Source organism: Diplotaxodon limnothrissa, linkage group LG14 (genome assembly GCF_057381915.1).
Source record: "Diplotaxodon limnothrissa isolate DT_005_m linkage group LG14, D_limnothrissa_male_GT1.1, whole genome shotgun sequence".
Lineage (NCBI taxonomy): Eukaryota > Metazoa > Chordata > Actinopteri > Cichliformes > Cichlidae > Diplotaxodon > Diplotaxodon limnothrissa.
Genome location: NC_140609.1, coordinates 4,637,230 through 4,660,767, shown reverse-complemented (window position 1 = coordinate 4,660,767; position 23,538 = coordinate 4,637,230). Strand labels below are relative to the sequence as shown.

Sequence of the window (23,538 nt, the reverse complement as noted above, 5' to 3'; positions counted from 1 at the left end):
CAGGTGTCTAAACAGAATGGTAAGGTTTTATAGTTAGTAAGTATGTAGTACATTGGCTGGACAGAGTTTTGCAGTGTTTTCAAGAGCACCAGCCATACTGCTCTGTGTGATGAGCACACACTCAAACTAGAATGTGTTGAGTCAGCTGCTTTGTAAGCCTCTGTCCCTCCCCAGTGAGCTATTTATACACACCCAAACCAGCCACAGCCACAGCCACATACCAACACACACACAGTGATTCAAGGATATACACATGTTGAAAGCACTTTGTAAACAAAAGTGCACACAAACAGTGAAGGTAGTGTTCAAACCTCAGGGTGACTCAGTTTTGTTTTTTCCCCCTGACATTGGCTTGAGGAGGAAGTGACAGGTGGACAAGGAAGCGCTAAGGAGCTAATAGCAGGAGGCGATCAGGCTGACAGTCAGCCCGCATGGAAGGCGCTGCATAGCAAACTGGAATCATATGTAGCACACTGAGGTAGGACAAGACGCCAGCGTATACAGGCGGTTTAACATTTCTTTAATGCATACTTTTGGATTAAGATCTTTCAGATTAAAAGCTCAGAGAGAGTACCATATTGTTTCACTGGAAAAGGTGATTTGATTTTTGGTATTTGGTGCATCCTCCACACAGAGAAAAAGGAGAAGGAGACTTTTTGTGGAAGTTGCGGAATAAGGAAGTGAAGGAAAGTATTCAAACGAAGGGGTTAGCAAAGAATAGTCAGGGAGTTAAAGAAAGTAGACAGGAGTGCTGGATTGCCAGGCATACAGCAAAGAGAGATGGCGAAGAGAAAGGCTTGTAGTGAATGTGAGACTGGATACTAAGGAATGAGAAGGGGACTTGTATCAATTGGCTAGGCAGAAAGATTGAGCTATTAAGGAAATGAAAATGGAAATGTGCTACAAATGAAAGAGTGGGAGTACCTCTATCGAAAAGATAGCAGTAATACTTTGAGGAACTGATGAATGTAGAAATGGAAAGACTGAGCAAAAATGAATGAAAGTTGATAGAAGCAAGACAGAATATATGTGTGTGAATGAGAAGGAGGGTGGAAAAGTGAACTTGCATGGAGTAGAGATAGTGAAGGTGAGAAATAAATGGATAAAAAATTAATCCATATTTTCTTACACATTTCTAAATAAGGGGGAGAGTTGCCCATCCCATATGTATATATACATACATACGTTTTCTTCCATTTCTTCCAGAAATGAAATGTCTTCACAGGAGGCTAAGGATTCCTTGGTACTTACAGGCCATACTGGTCACAGATGTTCTTGTATATTATGCCAGCCACTTGGCTACATGTATGCCCTGTGTTGGTATCACTCAGTATATCTACATCTATCACCATGGCCATCTATCACTGGTGAATTGATGTCTCGTTCACTCCTGGCAGACAGTTTGATGACATTCTTGTGGAAGAGTTGGTTGACGACTGCTTCATTCCGTAGTCGGCATCTGTAGCCAGTCTTGTTGATAATCTCACTGAGGGGCTTCAGGCCTATTCAGAAGAGCAGTGGGGAGAGAGCATCTCCTTGGTAGATCCTGCCTTGACAGTGACTTCTGCCACTTGGCTTGAAGTTTGGCTCTAGTGTTGTTCGCCACATCCCCATTGGGTTCCTGATGACGGCTCTTATGGTCCTGTTGATCTTGCATAGTTCTAGGCATTCCAGGATCCATATGTGGGCTTTCTTCTAGTCGATCCAGGCAGTGCACAGGTTGGTCAGTCTGGTCTTGTAGTCTCGGGCGACTGCTCTACCAGTTGGTGCTGTTTTGCTCCTGCCATTTGTTTTCTGTGCTATATATATATATAGCAGCTGGATAGCGTAGTGGTTAGACTACACGCCTTTGGAACAGAGGATCGCAAGTTCGATTCCTGCCTGGGGCGTCTGTATCCAGTAAGGGTCCTAAGGCTAGACCCCCTATGCTAAGCAAGCCTACCGCAGACATGAGCGAGACAGATAAATATGAAGGCATGCCGGCTCGGACGTCGCCCGGATCAACAAGGTCCGCGTCAGGTGTTGAGGAACCAGGGCACCCTGACGAAAAGTGGGCTACTGGAACAAGAAGGCATCGGTGGGCAAGAGACGAAAACAGGGCGTTGTTGGAATGCTACTATGCAAGTAACCCCGGCGGAAGGGGCTACATGAATAGGATGAGGGACCTATGGATTCTTCGATACCCAACATCCACAATGACGGCGAAACAACTAGTAGCTCAGTGTTCCAACATTCGAAAGAAGGGACTGCTCTCACAGCTAGAGATTGACGAGGTACAACACAAATGCTACGGCAAGGAGGAGTCAGGACGCCAGGTCAGGGGGGAGATATCATCACCCCCACCCGAGATTGGGTACATAGCCCCAAGTGCGATAGGAGAAGGATCGTTGAGTGCGAGAGGAACTGACCTGAAAAATAGGATCATGGCCAAGCTTGAAACCTGGATCCCGCGTAGCCGGTTACCAAGATTACGTGAAGTTCCCTCAGAAGGTCTGCTAGATGATGTTAATGCAGCACTATGGGCAATACCTACAACCACGATTACCGACACTAACAAGCTGATCTACAATACGGCAACAGTGATCAGTGAGATGCTTGGCTACAAGTTGAACAGCGACAAGGGGCAGTACCCTCCATGGAGAAGGAGGCTAGAGGGCAAGATCAAAGTAGCACGGAGGGAGGTTAGCCAACTAACGGAGTTGCAGAAAGGTGCGACAAATAAGGTGCCTAAGAAATACAGCAAGCTGTCCATACCTGAGGCCTTGGAAACTGCCAAGCAAAGACTCACAGCCTTGGCCAGCCGCTTGAGGAGGTACACCAGAGAGATAGAAGGCAGGAGAATAAACCAGCTGTTCTCCACAGAACCAGCAAAGGTGTACTCTCAGTGGCAAGGGAACAATAAGAGAACAGCACCACCAAGGCTGGAGACGGAGCAATACTGGAAGAGCATATGGGAGAAGGATGCAACCCATAACGGCAATGCTCAGTGGCTAGAGGATCTGAGGGCTGACCACAGCGACCTCCCTGAACAGGGTCCAGTAACCATCACAGTGGCAGATATCCAAGAAAGGGTCTCCAGTATGAAGAGTTGGACAGCACCAGGGCCCGACATGGTTCACGCCTACTGGCTGAAGAAGCTGACTGCACTCCACGAGCGTCTGGCAGCACAAATGAACCAGCTGCTAGTTAACGAGAGACACCCGGAATGGCTAACTGAAGGCCGGACGGTCCTGATCCCCAAGGACCCCAAGAAGGGACCGGTCCCGACCAATAACCTGCCTCAGTACTACATGGAAGCTCCTGTCAGGCATCATATCGGCTAAGATGAACAGGCACATGGGTCAATACATGAGCGGGACACAGAAAGGAATTGGCAAGAATACCAGAGGCGCAAAACACCAGCTACTGGTAGACAGAACAATCAGCCGAGACTGCAAGACCAGACTGACCAACCTGTGCACTGCCTGGATTGATTACAAGAAGGCCTATGACTCAATGCCCCACAGCTGGATACTGGAATGCCTAGAATTGTACAAGATCAATGGGACCCTAAGAGCCTTCATCAGGAACTCAATGGGGATGTGGCGTACAACACTAGAGGCCAACTCCAAGCCCATAGCACAAGTCACCATCAAGTGCGGGATCTACCAAGGAGATGCTCTGTCCCCACTGCTGTTCTGCATAGGCCTGAACCCCCTCAGTGAGATCATTAACAAGACTGGCTACGGATACCGACTACAGAACGGAGCAGTTGTCAGCCACCTCCTGTACATGGATGACATCAAGCTGTATGCCAAGAGTGAACGAGACATCGATTCACTGATCCACACTACCAGGCTATACAGCAATGACATTGGAATGTCGTTCGGACTGGAGAAGTGTAGTCGGATGGTAACAAAGAGAGGGAAGGTAGTCAGAACTGAGGGGATTGAACTACCAGAAGGCAACATTGCAGACATAGAGGACAGTTACAAGTACTTGGGGATCCCACAGGCGAATGGGAACCATGAAGAGGCCGCTAGAAAGGCTGCAACCACCAAGTACCTGCAGAGGGTCAGGCAAGTCCTGAGGAGTCAGCTGAATGGTAAGAACAAGATCCGGGCCATCAACACGTACGCCCTGCCCGTGATCAGGTACCCTGCTGGGGTAATAGGCTGGCCAAAGGAGGAGATAGAAGCCACTGACATAAAGACAAGAAAGCTCCTTACCATGCATGGAGGGTTTCACCCCAAATCCAGCACCCTGAGGCTGTACGCTAAGCGGAAGGAAGGGGGCCGGGGACTGGTGAGTGTCAGCACCACAGTCCAGGATGAGACAACGAACATCCAAGAATACATTAGGAAGATGGCCCCAACTGACCGAGTGCTCAGTGAATACCTCAGGCAGCAGAAACCCAAGAAAGAGGAGGGAGACGAGGAACCATCATGGAAGGACAGGCCCCTGCACGGTATGTACCACCGGCAGATAGAGGAGGTGGCTGATATCCAGAAATCCTACCAGTGGCTGGACAAAGCTGGACTGAAAGACAGCACAGAGGCACTAATCATGGCAGCACAAGAACAAGCTCTGAGCACAAGATCCATAGAGGCTGGGGTCTATCACACCAGGCAAGACCCCAGGTGCAGGCTGTGTAAAGATGCCCCAGAGACAATCCAGCACATAACAGCAGGGTGCAAGATGCTAGCAGGCAAGGCATACATGGAACGCCATAACCAAGTGGCCGGCATAGTGTACAGGAACATCTGTGCCGAGTATAACCTGGAAGTCCCGAGGTCAAAATGGGAGATGCCCCCAAGGGTGGTGGAGAATGACCGAGCTAAGATCCTGTGGGACTTCCAGATACAGACGGACAAAATGGTGGTGGCTAACCAACCGGACATAGTGGTGGTAGACAAACAGAAGAAGATGGCCGTAGTGATCGATGTAGCGGTTCCGAATGACAGCAATATCAGGAAGAAGGAACACGAGAAGCTGGAGAAATACCAAGGGCTCAGAGAAGAGCTCGAGAGGATGTGGAGGGTGAAGGTAACGGTGGTCCCCGTGGTAATCGGAGCACTAGGTGCGGTGACTCCCAAGCTAGGCGAGTGGCTCCAGCAGATCCCAGGAACAACATCGGAGATCTCTGTCCAGAAGAGCGCAGTCCTGGGAACAGCTAAGATACTGCGCAGGACCCTCAAGCTCCCAGGCCTCTGGTAGAGGACCCGAGCTTGAAGGATAAACCGCCCGCAGGGGCGTGCTGGGTGTTTGTTTTTTTTTTATATATATATATATATGGTGATCGGGTACTTATTTTACCTGATCACGGGCAGGGCGTAGGTGTTGATAGCCCGGATCTTGTTCTTACCGTTCAGCTGACTCCTCAGGACTTGCCTGAACCTCTGCAGGTACTTGGTGGTTGCAGCTTTCCTAGCTGCCTCTTCATGGTTCCCATTCGCCTGCGGGATCCCCAGGTACTTGTAACTGTCTTCTATGTCTGCAATGTTGCCTTCTGGTAGCTCGATCCCCTCAGTTCTGACTACCTTCCCGCTCTTTGTTACCATCCGACTACACTTCTCCAGCCCGAATATATCCTGTATATCCTGGTAGTGTGGATCAGTGAATCGATGTCTCGTTCACTCTTGGCATACAGCTTGATGTCATCCATGTACAGGAGGTGGCTGACAACTGCTCCGTTCCGTAGTCGGTATCCGTAGCCAGTCTTGTTAATGATCTCACTGAGGGGGTTCAGGCCTATGCAGATCCCGCACTTGACTTGTGACTTGTGCTATGGGCTTGGAGTTGGCCTCTAGTGTTGTACGCCACATCCCCATTGAGTTCCTGATGAAGGCTCTTATGGTCCTGTTGATCTTGTAAAATTCTAGGCATTCCAGTATCCAGCTGTCCTCTGATCCTCTGCTCCAAAGGAGTGTAGTCTAACCACTACGCTATCCAGCTGCTACAGGTTTTTAATTATTATATTATATTATTTTATTTATTTCTATATTTTTTATTACCTTTTAGAAAGGGAGAGGTCCAAGGACAATAGACTTGTCATTTGCAGCGTGCTCTTTGATCTATATGTGAACAAACTGTTAATGAAAAGATTTATAACACACCCACCCATATTTGTGCGTGTTTGTCTCTGGGTTTGCATTTTGCATGTGCATTCCTGTCATTTATTACTGTGTAAGAGATAAGCACTGCCCCAAGGGGTATAGCTGGAATCAGGCATGTTCCTACAACACTTACAGGACTATGCCAATTTAGTAAAATGCATGAGGAGGCAGAACTTAGTAAGCTGACAACTTAAAGCTTTTCTGTTGTATTCAGTAATTGGAAAAAATAAGGCTCCTTTACCTGATGAACTATGGAAGTGAACCTCAGCTTTAATAATTCAGCACATAGCATTTTTTTTATTTTATGGTGTACTTACATTCTCACTTTAAACTAAAACAGATCTGTTTTATTAATTGAATAACTGGAAAGGCTTTCAGTGCTGTAAGCATTTAACTACCTGTTGTGCTCTAATTTATATTTAATTATTGTACTTTTTATTCTTGTAAATTAAATTAAAGATTTTATCTGTTTTCAGGAACCTTCTACATCAAAGCAAAAGTAAATTATTATCACTTCAAATTACTTGAGCGTACAAGAAAACAGGTCTTATGAAGTGATGAATCAAGTTATTATCAATGTGTATAGAGAGGAGTGTCTACAGCCATAAGTAAAAACTGTCATGGTTTGAAACTGTATTCGTAATTGATGGAATTATGAAAACAGTAAACTTCTGTCAGATTTTGATCCACCATACCATACCATCTGGAAAGTGTTGGATTGGCAAAGGCCTCATTTTTCTGGCATGACAATGACCCCAAATAGTCTGCTGACACAACAAAAGTGTCATAATTATGCCGTTTCTCATGACCGTTGATCAACAACCACTGATCAAAGCCCACTGATCAATGGCCATGAGTACCATTCACAGAAAGTTGGGGAATGGCTGCAATCACAGCATTGTACGATGGCGAAAGTCGTACCCTTAGGCCCCCTCCTCGATTCAGAGATGGTCTTTCCCTTTGCCCTTCTTGATGTGATGTTCTTCTGCTTCCCTGGCCGCTGTGTCTGTGGGGATGGTGTTCACTCTGTGTTGTAGCGTCCTGATGACACCCAGTTTATGCTCCAGTGGATGATGAGAGTCAAACCTTAAATACTGATGTGTAAGTTTCTGGTACACATGAGGTTTTAGATGTCCCCATTACTAATGGAACTCTCACAGTCTAAGAAGGCTAACCTGCCGTTTTTCATATCCTCCCTGGTGAATTTGATGTCTCGGTCCACCAAGTTAATGTGATCCGTGAAATGTGGTACATCCTGAGATTTGATTTTCACCCAGGTGTCCATTATATGTATGGATTATCTGGATTATCTATAGTAATTATATATTACTTGTTTTCCATTTGTATTGTATTGTATTGTATTGTATTGTATGTTGACTTATCGCCCACACTAATGACAAACAGGATTTGCTTGTCATCAGGTGTTGGCAATGTAACTTAAATGTATATCAGAATATTTCAAGAACATTTGCGATAATATTATATATTTGTGAATATATATATATAGAAAAATAAATGCTGAATTATATTGATGCTTACTGCTTGAAAGCAACAGCATTTATAAGTAATTGAAGGGCATATTCCACCTTTCTTTTCCAGTGATTGCCATTGATAACACTTTTCCTAATTTGGAGTATGAATATATAGAAACAAGGTCCCAGCAGCATTATAGTGCAATAATAGTGAGACACCATTATATCCAGTGACACAGAATAAATCAATAACTAATACTATGTGACGTAATATTGTCACACAATAAAACTGAAAAATGTTTTCTAACTTTCGTAGTGTGTCTTGTGTCAAACTTTTTGACTAGCTGCTTAAAGTCCTGTATTTCCATCATGTAACCACTATTTGTTCTTCCTGTCATATCGAGTGCAGTCAGTGAGTGGGCCAATGGTGGAGCCATTTGTTCATGCTTGGGTCACAATAGCAGCTGCAAGCATCTTCTCCTATCTAGCCCATATGTATGCGATAATATTTTATCTTCTACTGGCAAAACAAGTTTGTTGTTTCCACCTTCAGCGGGAGCAGTTGTCTTGCAAAGTACTGTACTTTGTAGGAGGTTGTTGAAGTAGTAATCAGCGTCACACTTGCAACTCTCTTATACATGTCCAAGCTTGTCTCATTGTTGCACAGAGCAGGGAATGTAAATGCATGGCGTTTCTATGCCAGCCTATATCATGATATCACATTTTTATACCATAAAAATTGTATTATAGCTGATGATATGATGTGGCACACTCGTAACTCCTATTACCTTCCTTGTGTAAATTAAGTTTAAGTAACATTAAGTAACATTTTCAGTGCAGGTGTTTTGCATGTAACTGCATTTAGCAGGAGTTAGTTAGCCAGAGTTAGCATTACCATACAGCGCTAATGCACATCTTATTCATTTGGAGGATTTCTTCTGAGGCAGGGTGGGGTTTAGCACTGATTAGACACATACACTCAAAAAGAGTAGCTTTCGGAAATGTAACTATAACAAATGCTTTAAAGCTTATCAAATAGATAACCATTTGAATGGAGTGTTACCAGAAAAAAGGTTCTTAAAATCAGGGCTCTGCTTTGAATGTAAGTCTAGCGTGCATTTCAGTGTAGATTAAATAATATAACAAAAATAACTATAAGAATGATAATAATGATAAAGCACTTGCTGTCAGTTATTACAGTATTACAAATGTTAATCTAAGGGTAGCGCATAAAAGTAAAAATGAAAATGAAACCGTATGCATGGGGAGTGAATGATCATTTATGTACTGTGTTTGCAAGTCAGGAGACGTGTGAAAAACCTTGTTGAGCGAGAGTGAGAAAGAAAGAGGGGGAGGGTAGTGCTAGAAGGAGGGAGGAGAAAAAGAGGGAGTGTGATAACAGCTGTGGGAAGATTTGTTGGCTCTCTGTGTGTTTCCCAGCAGCCTGTTGCGCTTACGGATTATTCTGGTACAGTGCCTGGATTATGAGAGCAGGGGCTCAAATGTTTAAAAGATACTGTCAACCTCATGGTAATGTACTTAATCAAAGCTCTGCTGTTTCTGTCTGCTGGTTTTCAGCGTATGTATTGTGATACAGATCTTAGGAAAAGTGTTTCCTTCATTTCCTTATTGTTGCTGTTTCAGATAGTCACATTGCGTGTTCTCAGTTTTAATGTGCGTGTGTACTCTGGACAGTTGTGTGTGTGTGTGTGTGTGTGTGTGTGTGTGTGTGTGTGTGTGTGTGTGTGTGTGTGTGTGTGTGTGTGTCGTTATTGGCAGTGGTGGGTATCAATACAGATTTGTGTTTGCCTTTGACATACTATGAATACCCACATGCCTGTCAGTACCGACTCTGTCATTCAGTCTTGGTGTTCTGGCTTTTCTTCAGAAATGTACTTCTGTGTGACTAAGTATGTCCGAAAAGGCAGTAAGCAGTAATTAGTGTCATTTGGATATCAAAGGTTAAAGGAAAAGTTTTAACTGCAGTGTCTCTCTGTTAGTGTTTCTACCTCTTTCTTCTTTTTTCTTTTTTCTGTTTTGGAGGGTGGGTTTCATCACCTAAACATAGTCAGCTTAGGCATGCCCAGGCAGTACCCAGGTATCGGTATGCATCAGTTTTGCGAAGTGTGAAATGTTGTCTTGTCTCGCCAGTCTTTTTAACTTTTTCCATATTTTTGGATGAGACGTGTAGAACACAAATAACGTTTAATATATAGGTTGTTCTTTCACTGCATACTTATTTTGACCATTACAGTAATACTTTGAAGGCCAGTGGCTGTGTTGGGATAATTTCAGGGAGGTGTAATGTGTTGTTTATTAAAAGAGGAACTTGCAACAGTTTTATACAATAAAGTCTTTGCTGGTGATGGGACATGCATCTTGTTGACCACAAACAGCCTCAAGGTTTTGGCTAGTATCTCTATATCATGACTAGACTGGTTTTCCTACTACTTATTTGGAAGGATATTCTCTGTTAGGGCGAGCAAGTTCTCCAAGTTCAGCTTGCACTGCTTCTCTAACCAAAGGGGTTCCACAAGGTTCAATTCTGGGTCCTTTGTAATTTTCCTTTTACACCCTTCCTTTAGTCAGCATCATTCAATCTTTGAAGTCTCACCAGCTGGATAGACCAGAGTAGCTGAATGTTTGCCTTGTTTGAAACTCTAACAAGACTGACGCTATTATTATAACTCCTCGTGATATGTATTCAAGAATTAGAAATGATTGCTTCCTTTTGCTTATTTGTGAAGACCAGTGCTCATAATCTGGTGTAACATTTGATTTCTCTCTGGACTTTGAATCACATGTAAAATCAATCTCAGTGAAGGGAAATTCACTGGTCCAGGCCTCTTAAGATCAAATTGGACTGTAAGTGGCTCGTGATGCAAAATGACATCATCACATCAGGATTATTTATTCCAACTTCTTGTGAAATAGACTACTGCTCGCTGTCTTCGCTGACAAGCTTAATATCTATTAGTTCCCCCTGTACAAGGCTGAAGTCTAGGGATGTTAGAGCCTCTCAGTCTGTGGTGCCAAGGCTCTGGAACAGTGTAATACTGCACCAACTAACTGCACTAACATCAGGTTTTTTACACCAAAACATCAAAGTAAAACTCTGTTCGTTTTTAGCAGCAGCATCATTGTTTAAATGTTTTCTGATTAGCCTCTGGGAGTTCTGGTTAAGGTTTGGAAAAGATGGTAATATTGCAGAAATGCAGTACAATGGCTTAAGCAACATGCTTTACATAAACAACAGATGTGAGTATGGCGCTTCATCCTTTCTAAATGACACATCTATTCTGAACCTAAATTTTGGTGATAACATTGAATACTGAGCTTTAAAAAGTTTTGTCAGAGTTCAGATTGGAAGTATGGGCTAAGTCAGACATTCCTGTTGGGTGTTGGACTGGGGTTGCCCTTTCACCAATTCTCTTCATAATAGAATATCTAGGTACAGCCCCGTTTTTAGAAAGTGTGAGGTTTGGTAGTCTTAGTATCTTGTCCTAAGACTGTCTGCTTCATCAAGCCAATGAACTCCAAGTCAAACTGGACTTGTTTGCAATCATGTGAAGCAGCTTGGATGAGAATAAGCACCACCAAGTCTAAGGCCATAGTTCCCAGCTGCAAAAGGGTGGAGTGCACATTCTGGTTTGTGAAGGGGTGCTACCTTAAGTGGAGGAGTTTTCATGAGTAAGGGGAGAGTGGAGTTTAAGATTGACAAACAGAATGCTGTAACATCACCAGTGATGGACCTGTGTGGTGCATTTTATATTTTGTGAAATTGATGCTGTCAATTGACTGGTCAATCTATGTTTAGACTCTTGTTTAGAAACTGGCTGAAGCTTGGTCATTCAGGAGGGAGTCAGAATAGAGCACTTCTCCACACTAAACGCAGACAGTTGAGGTGGTTTGGGCATCTGGCCAGAATGATTTCTGGCAGTGAGTCATTTTGTCCAACTGGAAGGAGGCTTGGGAGTAGACTCAAGATGAGCTGGAGAGATTATATCTCTTGGCTGGCTTAGTGTGCCTCCAAGCGCATTGAGGCGACGGTTGTTGTGATTTGGTGCTATATAAATGAAGTAGAATTGAATTGAATTGAATTGAATCAAAAGAGCTGTAAGAGCTGTCCAGGTGTTTAGACTGCTGACCCTGCAATGTGGATTTAAAAAGAAACAGAATGATTAATGGTTATATTTTAAGTTGGGTGCTTCTTTCTTCCATACTTGCTATGGACTCACGGTGTGTTCCTGAATAAGTTGAAAGTTGGAATTTCCAAGTTTTCGACTCAATTTTCCTACTCAGAATGTCAGAACAACCCCAGCCAACCCAGAGTTAAATGAAACAAAAAAGCATTATACTATATTGTTAGTGATATTTGAATGACTCTACCTTCCTAAGAACCAACCTGTTTTTCCGTGCTTTTTCGGGAACACGCTAACTCAGGAGTGACATCACTCCTAAGTTTCAATATCCAAGTTATCTGGAACATGGCGTCACACCTCTCCTCCTCTCCAGTGTATCTACTCCCCAGGTATTCCAGCTGTTTGGAATAATCTTGTAGAGTACCCAGATGTGGACTCTTGTGCTGCTATGGCGTTATTTTTGTGCCACTATTCTGAGTGCACGTAAAAGAAAGTTTGCAGGTGTAAGTGTTGCATTTTAAGGAGAAATTTATTTTGAGCGAAGAAAAGCTGAATTTGAGTGAACAAAATTCATTGCTGCGTGCAAAAAATGTATTTCAGTGTTTGCTATTATCCACACACACACACACACAATAGCAGCCCCTCTCGCTCAGTTTTTGTATTTGCGCTCGCTCACAATGTGTTGCTCGCGCTCTCAACATTTCTGCCCGTGCACGCTCAACTCTTTCTCTGCACTGTTATAGTTGTGCCACAAAACCAGCCAATCACAGACTTGGATGCAAAAAAATCTGATTGGCTGTTCTGGTCTCCAATTAGCTCGAAATGAAGAAATGCAATATCCCAGAATCCATTTCGTCCAAAACTCAAACAAGGCAGTGGCGGAGGAACACAGAGTGGCGGAGTTTGAAACATTACTCTGTCTGGGTCACAAAATAAACTTTTAAGATATTTTCATGCGAGAATGGTGCTGTGTAAACTTCTAATACCTGCTCGATTCATCAAGACATCACATATTTGCATAAGTGCTCTAACGTTTTCGGATATGCCTGTTTCAGACACATGCCATGAATTTGGAAACCTGACTCAACCTGTGCAACTGAATTAGTTGCCGTACACATAGATATTGTGTGTACAGTGGGGCAAAAAAGTATTTAGTCAGCCACCGATTGTGCAAGTTCCCCCACTTAAAATGATGACAGAGGTCAGTAATTTGCACCAGAGGTACACTTCAACTGTGAGAGACAGAATGTGAAAAAAAAATCCATGAATTCACATGGTAGGATTTGTAAAGAATTTATTTGTAAATCAGGGTGGAAAATAAGTATTTGGTCAATAACAAAAATACAACTCAATACTTTGTAACATAACCTTTGATAGCAATAACAGAGGTCAAACGTTTACTATAGGTCTTTACCAGGTTTGCACACACAGTAGCTGGTATTTTGGCCCATTCCTCCATGCAGATCTTCTCGAGAGCAGTGATGTTTTGGGGCTGTCGCCGAGCAACACGGACTTTCAACTCCCGCCACAGATTTTCTATGGGGTTGAGGTCTGGAGACTGGCTAGGCCACTCCAGGACTTTCAAATGCTTCTTACGGAGCCACTCCTTTGTTGCCCGGGCGGTGTGTTTTGGATCATTGTCATGTTGGAAGACCCAGCCTCATTTCATCTTCAAAGTTCTCACTGATGGAAGGAGGTTTTGGCTCAAAATCTCACGATACATGGCCCCATTCATTCTGTCCTTAACACGGATCAGTCGTCCTGTCCCCTTGGCAGAAAAACAGCCCCATAGCATGATGTTTCCACCCCCATGCTTCACAGTAGGTATGGTGTTCTTGGGATGCAACTCAGTATTCTTCTTCCTCCAAACACGACGAGTTGAGTTTATACCAAAAAGTTCTACTTTGGTTTCATCTGACCACATGACATTCTCCCAATCCTCTGCTGTATCATCCATGTGCTCTCTGGCAAACTTCAGACGGGCCTGGACATGCACTGGCTTCAGCAGCGGAACACGTCTGGCAGTGCGGGATTTGATTCCCTGCCGTTGTAGTGTGTTACTGATGGTGACCTTTGTTACTTTGGTCCCAGCTCTCTGCAGGTCATTCACCAGGTCCCCCCGTGTGGTTCTGGGATCTTTGCTCACCGTTCTCATGATCATTTTGACCCCACGGGATGAGATCTTGCGTGGAGCCCCAGATCGAGGGAGATTATCAGTGGTCTTGTATGTCTTTCATTTTCTGATGATTGCTCCCACAGTTGATTTGTTCACACCAAGCTGCTTGCCTATTGTAGATTCACTCTTCCCAGTCTGGTGCAGGTCTACAATACTTTTCCTGGTGTCCTTCGAAAGCTCTTTGGTCTTGGCCATGGCGGAGTTTAGAGTCTGACTGTTTGAGGCTGTGGACAGGTGTCTTTTATACAGATGATGAGTTCAAACAGGTGCCATTCATACAGGTAACGAGTGGGGGACAGAAAAGCTTCTTACAGAAGACGTTACAGGTCTGTGAGAGCCAGAGATTTTCCTTGTTTGAGGTGACCAAATACTTATTTTCCACCCTAATTTACGAATAAATTCTTTACAAATCCTACCATGTGAATTCATGGATTTTTTTTTCACATTCTGTCTCTCACAGTTGAAGTGTACCTCTGGTGCAAATTACTGACCTCTGTCATCATTTTAGGTGGGGGAACTTGCACAATCGGTGGCTGACTAAATACTTTTTTGCCCCACTGTATGTGTCTATTTGTGCTTCACAAAGATTGTTAGAGTTATTGTGTTTAAACCATACAGTGTGCACAAGTGTGTATGTATTTTATTCAAAGCTAGGAGCAACAAAAGAGTGGAAAAGTAAGTATTACTAAAAGAAACAGGTGGTTTATAAAAAGAGAATCACAGTTTCTCAGAAGTGGAGATGAGCAGAGATTCAGTAGTCTGCAAAACAATGTGCAAATTGTGCAACACTTTCAGGAATTTTTTTTAATATACATATACAGTTATATACAGCCAGCAATCAGTAAGCTGACTGTCTAAATGAATGCAAGAAAATTGTTATTCACACACACACACACACACACACACACACACACACACACACACACACATACATACATACATACATACATACATACATACACACATACACACACATATATATATATATATATATATATATATATATATATATATATATATATATATAAAATTATTGCAATTTTTCTTGCATTCATTTAGACAGTCAGCTTACTGATTGCGGTCGTGGTTTTAGGCATTAGGGTTGGGTTAGGTGTTAGGATTAAGCGTTAAGGGTTAGCATCTTGTATGAGACTCCAAATGTGTCACGTAGACACAGCAGCTTTGCTTGGCAAGTGTACTGATGTAAAATTATCCCTTTTTCATCACTTTTAATTGTTTAATTATTTTGCTATATTAATTATTATGTATGGGTTTTTTTTACGTTGCTGCTTGAATTTTTAATCCCCCATAGTATGCTTAAAACTGTACCTCACTCCCCCAGGACAACACCTCTCTAAAATGAAAAATATGTACATATTTAATATTTTCCTAGTTAAAACGAGAGCACCATCTGGAAAATCCAGAACAGTTATTTACTGATATTTTGTTTTATCAGTAAAACAAAAAATATATAGCTTGTTATATTTGTTAAATTCAACATGAAAGTAGAATGACAATATAATATAATTTTCTTAATTTTTGTGACTAAGGATTTTATATTAAAATATGTTCTACGTGTTTTCTTCTGGATTTTTGTGACCTATAACTATGCATTAATAGTTGTCTTTTGAAATGTGAAGGTTTTTATTAGAGTTTGCTCAAATATGGGATTTTACAGGACAACTTTTGATTAATTTTGATGGATGGTAATGTGCAAATATTGCCTCAAATTTCAGTCTGCAATAAAAAAATGTAAGTGGTGGTGAAAGGCTGAATTCACCTTTTCACATAAATATATATATCTTCACACCACACGTTTGACACCCCTGCTCTAGAAGGTCAACTATTTCTAGATTTCTAGATGTGAAATAAGTTTTGTCTCCTTTTGGACCATGATGAGAACAAAGTAGACTACATCACAACTGGCTGAAAGATCCCTTCCTACCACTTTTCATTTTGAAGTTTACTTTTGGTGGCCTTTGTGATATGTGTGATTTAAAAAAAAACATTCTGTTTGACTGTAATGAACATCCCTGTGATATCACATTGCCTCCTCATATCTTAATTTCATCCTCTAATGTGCAGGCTCATTGTTATCTCAAAGGAAATGCCTCTGCCTCTCCCTAAATTTGTTTTTCACTCTGTATTCCGGGGAATGTCTGATAATATTGTAGCTACAGTGCCCTTTGTAATGTGTGGGACAAAGACATAATTTTTGCCTTCGTACTTCACCACAGTAGACTGTAAATTGAAAACAATCAATATGATTAAACTGCAGGCTTAGTTTGAGGGATTTTACTAAAATTTTGCATGAACTGTTATAAAATTACAGACATTTTTTTATATATAGCCCTATTTTCAGAGGTTCAGTCCGATAAATGGCCTCATTTTTTCATTCACTGTGAGAGTGGCAATCTGTTGCAGTGCCTCCCATAGTTTTTTCAGTTTAGTTTAGTTTTTCTATATATTTTATTTATAGTTGTATCTAATCTAGTCTTTTTTTCCTCCAAGTTTTCAGTTTTTATAAACCATGGACCTTAGTCTTTTCTTCCTTGTTTTTATGGTCTCGCAGTCTTTCTTACATTTTTCATGGGGGGGTCACGCTGAGCGGAGTGGCTCTGTGTGTTTACATACACATTTTAGTGATCTCCAAAACACCGCTGTTGACTAAAGCCAGCTTGGTCATACCGCAAGAACATCAGAGGAGACGTCGCAGGTGCCGGGCTGGAGAGAGGCTGAAAGTGAGGTGAAGAAAATATAAATCGTCCGTTCCATCGGTCACTATGGGAAAAGTGAGGTCTCTGGCTAATAAGATGGTAGGCTGTTAAGACATCAAAGGGAGTATTGGGAGTGCAGTATATTATGCTTCACAGAGACATGGCTGCACCTGGACCATAGTGCTTTTTCACTTTTCACGCGACAGAGACGCCAAGCTGAATAGTAAGAAGAAAGGTGGAGGGATTGCAGGGTTAGTTGATGAAAGATCCAGGACATGTTACTGTGAAGGAATGTCTCTGCTCGCTAGACATTGAACTTTTAACTGAGAGTATTTGCCCATATTCTTTACCACTGTAACTGTCTTTGACTACATCAGCAGGGGCAGCAGCATGTGACATTATGCAAGTGACTGTCGCTGACCTACGGTGCAAACATCCAGAGGCTTTCATCACCATTAGTGGTGATTTTACCCGTATCAGTCTGGACTGCACTCTACCTGTTGGCAGAGACAATAAAACTCTGGACCTTCTGTATGCAAACATGCAGGATGGATAAAAAGCCGCTGCAAGTTCAGAAGGACATACCATGGTGGGACTGATCAGGTTTAAAGATATATACCGAGAGAAGCTGGAGACCAAACTCCAGCTGAATAACATCAAAGCGGTGTGGAGATTGATGCATCTTATCACTAGACTCAATCAAAGACATACAACAGCAGGGGAGTAGCCTGGTTAGAGCCAATGAGCTGAATCTGTTTTTCAACAAGTTCAGTACTGGAGTCCCTCTTGCCCGTCCTCACACAGCACCAATCTCAACACTTCCTCAGCAATCAAAAACCCCTTGTCCAGTTGACTCGCCAAGGATTGACACGACTAGACTCGGATCCATTACAAACTAATAGTTCTTTGTTTGCATGCTTGTCGCAATGTGATCACCGACAGTCACTTGTATAATGTCACATGCTCTTGCCCCACCCTTTTTTCTATGGTCTCACAGTCTTTCTTACGTTTTTCATGGTGGGGGGGGGGGGTCACGCTGAGGAGAGTGGCTCTGTGTGTTTAGAGACGTCACGGGTGCTGGGCTGGAGCGAGAGTGAAAGTGAGGTAAAGAAAATGTAAATCGTCCGTTCCATCTGTCTGACATCCCGCAGGATCTCTTCAACCTGAGTCTGCTGCACGAAAAAGTACCAGTGCTATGAAAGACATCATGTTTAGTACCAGTATTAAATTAAGCCAGTCCTTCTGATCTTGATAACTTCAAACCAGTTGCCTTGATGTCATGTCATGAAGGTGCTAAAGAGACTGGTTCTTGCCCGTCTTAGCTTGCAGGTGAACCTGTTCAGTTTTCTTTCCAGTGGATGATGCTGTTACCTACCTGTTGCAGTGTGCTCACTGTCACCTAGATGGTACTGGTGGCATTGTGAGAGTCATGTTTTTTGATTTATAATACCCTCGCTTCATTCTGCCGAATGAGAAGGGGTGGGGGGCACGCTGTCTGATGTGGTGGTCAGTAATACTGTGGCACAATAGGGGACTCCATTCCTGGTTTACCTTGTACTCCTCAGATTTCCAGTACAACAGTGAAACATGCCATCTGCAGAAGTTCTCTGATGGCGCTGCAGCGGTTGGGTGTCTTAAGGCTGACAGGAGTTGGAGTACAGGGAACTGTGGAGTGATCCAGAAGAAATCTTTTTTTTTTTTTATCACTGTTGTATATAATTATAAATTCCTGCGCTCAAAAATAAATTTTTTGGTTTTTCCGTTTGTCCGCCCAGATTTAGCCAGATGCTTGACGTCAGAACTGAAGAAGCCTCTTCACATGTCATCCAATTAGCTGTTTCAGTTTAGTTCAGGCTGCATCTGTCGTCCGTCTGTCTATCCATCCAGATTTAGCCAAATTCTGCAAAAGTGGACAGATAGCACTGTTTAGTGTAAAAGGATAATGGCTGAAAGCATACCGCAAAGCTAACCTAAGAGTTTAACAACGTAATGAAATGAGGTCTTTATCTGTGTAAGTCATCAGGTTATACAGTCTGGTCAAAAGTTTAAGACCACTTGAAAAATAGGAAGAAAAAAAATCATATTTTGCATGGTTGGATCTTTATTCTTAATTATTCAGCAGTGATAGCAGTGATAAACTTTTGATTGGGACTGTAGTAGTCTAAGATGCTTGGAAAGAAGCTGAATGAAGTTCTTTATATTTCACCTGTCATCCAAGAGGCTTCTTCATTTCGGAACTGAAGAAGCCTCTTAGAAGCCTCCAGTTGCTTTCTTCCTTAGAAGTGAATTATTGTTCAAATACCAAGTCAGTTGCCTGATCTCAACTAAATGGAACATGCTTTTTCATCATTAAATATAAAACTGAATACAGAAAAGGCCAGAAATGAGCAGTAGCTGAAGGTACTGTGATCGCCACAGTGACTCTAAAGTAGAATCACTGTGGTGAGGAAGAAAATGTTTGCAGTCATGCAGACAGATGCTTGCAAAGAGCTGAAGTTGTGTTAGCAGCAAAATGGCATTGTTCCTGTCTTGGTTGCAGTTTGCAGTTTATCATTGTTCTCGTGTCCTTTTTTGCAATAAAAATAAAAGTAATGTTCATATCCACACTTTAGATTGCACCACTATTTGCCTCTTTCCGCATACAAACTGAAATTAGCTGATTGTAGCATACGTACAAGTGAAACCAATAAGCAGAATCGATAGGCAAGCAGACTAACAATTCCAAGGAATTGAACTACTGGGAACTGGTTCTCTACAAGAACTGTTTCTCTACAAGAACTGGTTCTCTACAAGAACTGGTTCTCAATTTCCATGCGTACGCTAAGCCCCTCCTGAATGATCAAGCCCCTCAGCCGATGTAGCCACGCTTTGGGAGAAGCACATTCATTTATTCATTGTTCATTGTGATTGTAGGAACATGGATCACCCAGTTAGTTGACAGCTTTGCTTTCATGCTCAGCTCCCTCTTTACCACAGCAGGCCAGTGCAACATCTGCAGTACTGCAGATGCTGTGCCAGTCTGTCTGTCAGTCTTCTGCGCCACTCTCCCCTCACTTGTGAACTAGACCCTGAGATACTCAAACTCCTTCCCTCAGGCCAACAATTCATCTCTGGCCCAGAGAGAGCATTCCACCATTTCCTTGCTGAGAATCTACACCTTAGATTTGGAGGTGTAGATTCTCATCCCAGCCACTTCAGCTGCAAACCACCCTAGTGCAAGCTGGGGGTCACTCATTGGTGAGGCCAACAACATCTGTGAAGACCAGGAACATGATCCTGAGGCTACCAAATCAGAAACCCTAGGCTACTGGGCTTTCTCATAGACCTTGGCCCACAAATTCTTTTCATAAAAGTTATGGATAGCATTTAGCATTTAGAAAGGGCAGTTTTGACAGAGTCCAGGTCTCACTGGAATGAGTCCGACTTACTGCAGTGACTAAATGGCCCATAATAACACGTTAGTCACCTGGTACTCCTGAACCGCTGCCCACAGGATGATCAGAGGGATGAATGTCTCTAAGTCCTCAAAATACAAGTTAATTGAATTTTAAAAATATATATTTCTTGTTTAGCTGCTTTTGGTTTTCTTGTTTTTTGGTTATCATTTTTTCTTTGTTTCTCTCGTTTTCTAGTTTACACATTTTTGCTGGTTGCAGTATTGCTTATATTTTGGTATACTTGGATTTTAAGTCAACGGGAATACACTTTGGGTAAAATCTGGCATATAAATAAAAGCGAGTGAACAGTAGATAACTTAAGCTGTCGGTGATATATGTCATCCTTGTGTCATGCAGGCTGCAGCAGGGAAGCTCTCGGTGGACAGCTTGCTGCAGATGTCCAGCTCTGAGCTGCAGGACATGATGAGACGCCTAAGCTCCAACTCAGAGGATCGCTCTCGCCTCACTACTGCTCTCTCCTGTCTAAAGAGTGTTAATGAAACAGGTGACCAAAGAACCTCCCCTTCTATGTTTTGTTTTTCATGAGTCATTTGTAGAATAATTCATCAGAGGATATTTCGGGAGGGGTATATACAAGAATTTTTTAATAGCAGTGCTACAATTCATACTTTAATCATCTGAGGTGGCTACTACATTGTTTTAGATGCTGAAAAAACAACCCCACTTATTAAATTCCACTGAAGAAAATTAATATATTTCCATGAATTTTGTCAGTGGCCTGGTAGATGTAATCTAGCATATGTTGACTTTTTTCATGAATGGTTAGATTGTGCGCAGCTATGAATTGTGGGGTAATATTGTGAAGGATGCCGTCACATAAAGGACAGCTGACGTGTCCTCTTTTAAGGAGGTAATGAAGCATTGAAGTTCTTTTCCTAAGCATTTGGAGCCTTTGAACAGCTTATGTTATGGTTGCTGCATAGAGACTTCAGGATCACTTCACTCTGCTTAGAGCCTTCTTTAGCAAAATTAAGTATTTGAATGTACCCATTGTCTCTAGTTTTGTTTGGATTTCTTTTTGTCATTTGTGTTCTACAAATTGTTTTATTACTAAAATGCAGCACTGTTCAAAAGTAAGGAGTCTCTCCTCTAATCTTCATATTTTTGCAAGGAAATTGGGAAACAATTTATTGAAATGTGTGCATACATGGAAGTACAGTATATAAGACTCTTAGGGACTTGCTGGTGCAAAAATACTATTTTATATGTGTCAAATTTTTTGTAACTGGATTTTTTCATAGATTAAGCTCAAAGAAAATGGAACAAATTATGTGTTTTTGTGACATGCTAAAGATGTGTGAATGAAAGATTACATTATATTACATTAAAATTAAAAAGATTCAAATTTTAAAAAAGTTTTTTGCTAGGTTGCCTGTTATGTTTGGACAAAAAACTGTTTTATCCATTCAGTAATTCACAGGCCAGTCTCAGGTTGCTGAACAAACAAAACAAATGCTTCTTGGAAAATGGTCAGGTACAGGGAGTGAACTGACAATGAGTGAAGAAACAGCCACTGTCAAAAGAAAAACTTTAGACAGAAATCTGAAAGGACTATTGCTGATGACCACTTTAAAAAAATACAGAAAAAAGTGTTATAAAGAAATGAGGATTGGCACTAAATAATACAGTATAATTTTCAGCTCCTACAGAGGTGTTAAAAGTTTGATCAGACTGATTGTATTTCACAAGTAATGATCCAAATTGTGTTTAATTCTAGGAGGTGATCTGAGGCATAACTCAGGCTCCTGCAGTTCTGAGTCACAACAGGACAGCAGTCCCTTTTCTCCTATTAGACCCTCTTTAAGCTCTGGTAGCCCTTTTACCTCATTAAAACCCAACAGCAATCATGGCCGCTCCATCTCTATATCAGTGGTACCCTGTTCAGATGACCAAGGACCAACTGTACCAGCTGAGAACATGAGTGATCCGTTCTCTTTGGAATCAAGCACCCCTTCGCTAACACAGGTCTCAAAGACCCACACGTTCAAGTCCTCCCACACACCACCACCACCCTCTCGCAAACTGTTGCAACTGCTTCCCAATATTGCACTGACGAAAAACAAGAGTCATGACTCACAGCCGACCAACCGCAACGAGGATCCTGGGACACGCAAGTAGGTTTTAGAAGGAATTCTGCAGTCATACATTTTCAGCTCTACTTTGACAGGAAGATTTCTATGTACTTTCCTGAATCAATTTCTTATCTCCACAATTGTGAAAACTAATTTAAAAAATCATTTTGTCTATCCTTATAGTGTAATTCATGAATCACATTTATAGTGTAAGGAGGTTTCACCATAGAATTTACAAATTTGTCGGTGTCTTTGCAGGGCCTGTAAGAAGAAGAAAGTGTTGGCTGCTATTCAGATCAACGGCTCTGGGATCAGTTCTGAAGATTCAGGTCTAAGATCACCTTTGCCGTCTGCCCAAACACCTGGCCCTGTCCCAGCCTCAGCTCCATACATGATGCCCGTCGCCCCCATCTTACTGGACAGTGAGTTTCTATAAAAGCTACCGGAGTGGATTTCTGTTCACATAGACTTTTGGCCCTTCTCTGTATCAATTTGACAGAATCTCTTCTTTTGATATGCTGGTTTCTAATATTCTTCACAGATCTAGCCATGCAGAGAAGTTCCCCCCATACAATAAGAAGAGACATTGGCCTGGCTGTAACCCACAGGTCAGTAACCAGTTTGAAAAAAACTTCTAGTTATCACATGTTATGTTATGGCCACTGCAGGTGATGCATTTTACATAATGTGTTTCGAAAACTAACTGAAACAATATTTTGAGCATCTAACTTAAGCCAAATAAAATAAACAGGAAATGTTAACACAACAGCTATCAGGAGGAATTGGTGCATGTCGAGTCTGGGATGTTTACATGACATGAAGTGGTCTGTCTGTACAGTAGTTCTTAAAACATATTAGGCTTTTTTTGAGATACCACTTAGAATATAAAAACAAACGGCTAACACAAAAATGTAAACTAAACTAAAATTACACATTTTCAAAACATAAAATCTGGAAACTGAAGCTAAAGTGAACTAAAAACATAAAACTTTTGACATTCATTTATCAATAAATTGATATCATCTTGATATCAGTGATATCATCTGCATAATCTTTGTGCAAGTGTGAATGCAGATAACCATTCACAGTATTGTTGTTAGCCTAATCTTTATTATGATTATTATCATTCCATCTTCTGTATTTTTTTTTTTTAGTTTTAAAAAATTATTATTATTTTTTTAGGCATTACGGTTTTGGATTTAGAAGCAGTTTTTCAACCAGTGCACCGAGAGAAATCTGACAGGAATTTGCCACAGAGTAACAGTATGGCAGTAGTAACTGGATAAAGCGTTCTGATTGGCCAGTTAACTCCAGGCTTATTTTTTATTGGTGGATTTGTCTTCAGCAGATAGGTGGTTCAAATCTGGGAAGTTGGGGTCAGTAGATGACTTTTTGAATCATCTTTT

General features: G+C 41.9%; 1 protein-coding gene across 1 annotated transcript in view; it reads left to right on the top strand.

Annotated features, from left to right (window-relative positions):
• Nucleotides 1–23,538, top strand: part of LOC146618254 (kinase suppressor of Ras 1-like) — a 61,459-nt gene that overhangs the window by 23,608 nt on the left and 14,313 nt on the right. The window contains exons 4-7 of the mRNA XM_085371588.1: nt 20,397–20,544; nt 21,778–22,174; nt 22,391–22,554; nt 22,674–22,740. Coding sequence (XP_085227714.1) covers nt 20,397–20,544; nt 21,778–22,174; nt 22,391–22,554; nt 22,674–22,740 — 776 coding nt within the window. The remainder of the gene's footprint in view (nt 1–20,396; nt 20,545–21,777; nt 22,175–22,390; nt 22,555–22,673; nt 22,741–23,538) is intronic.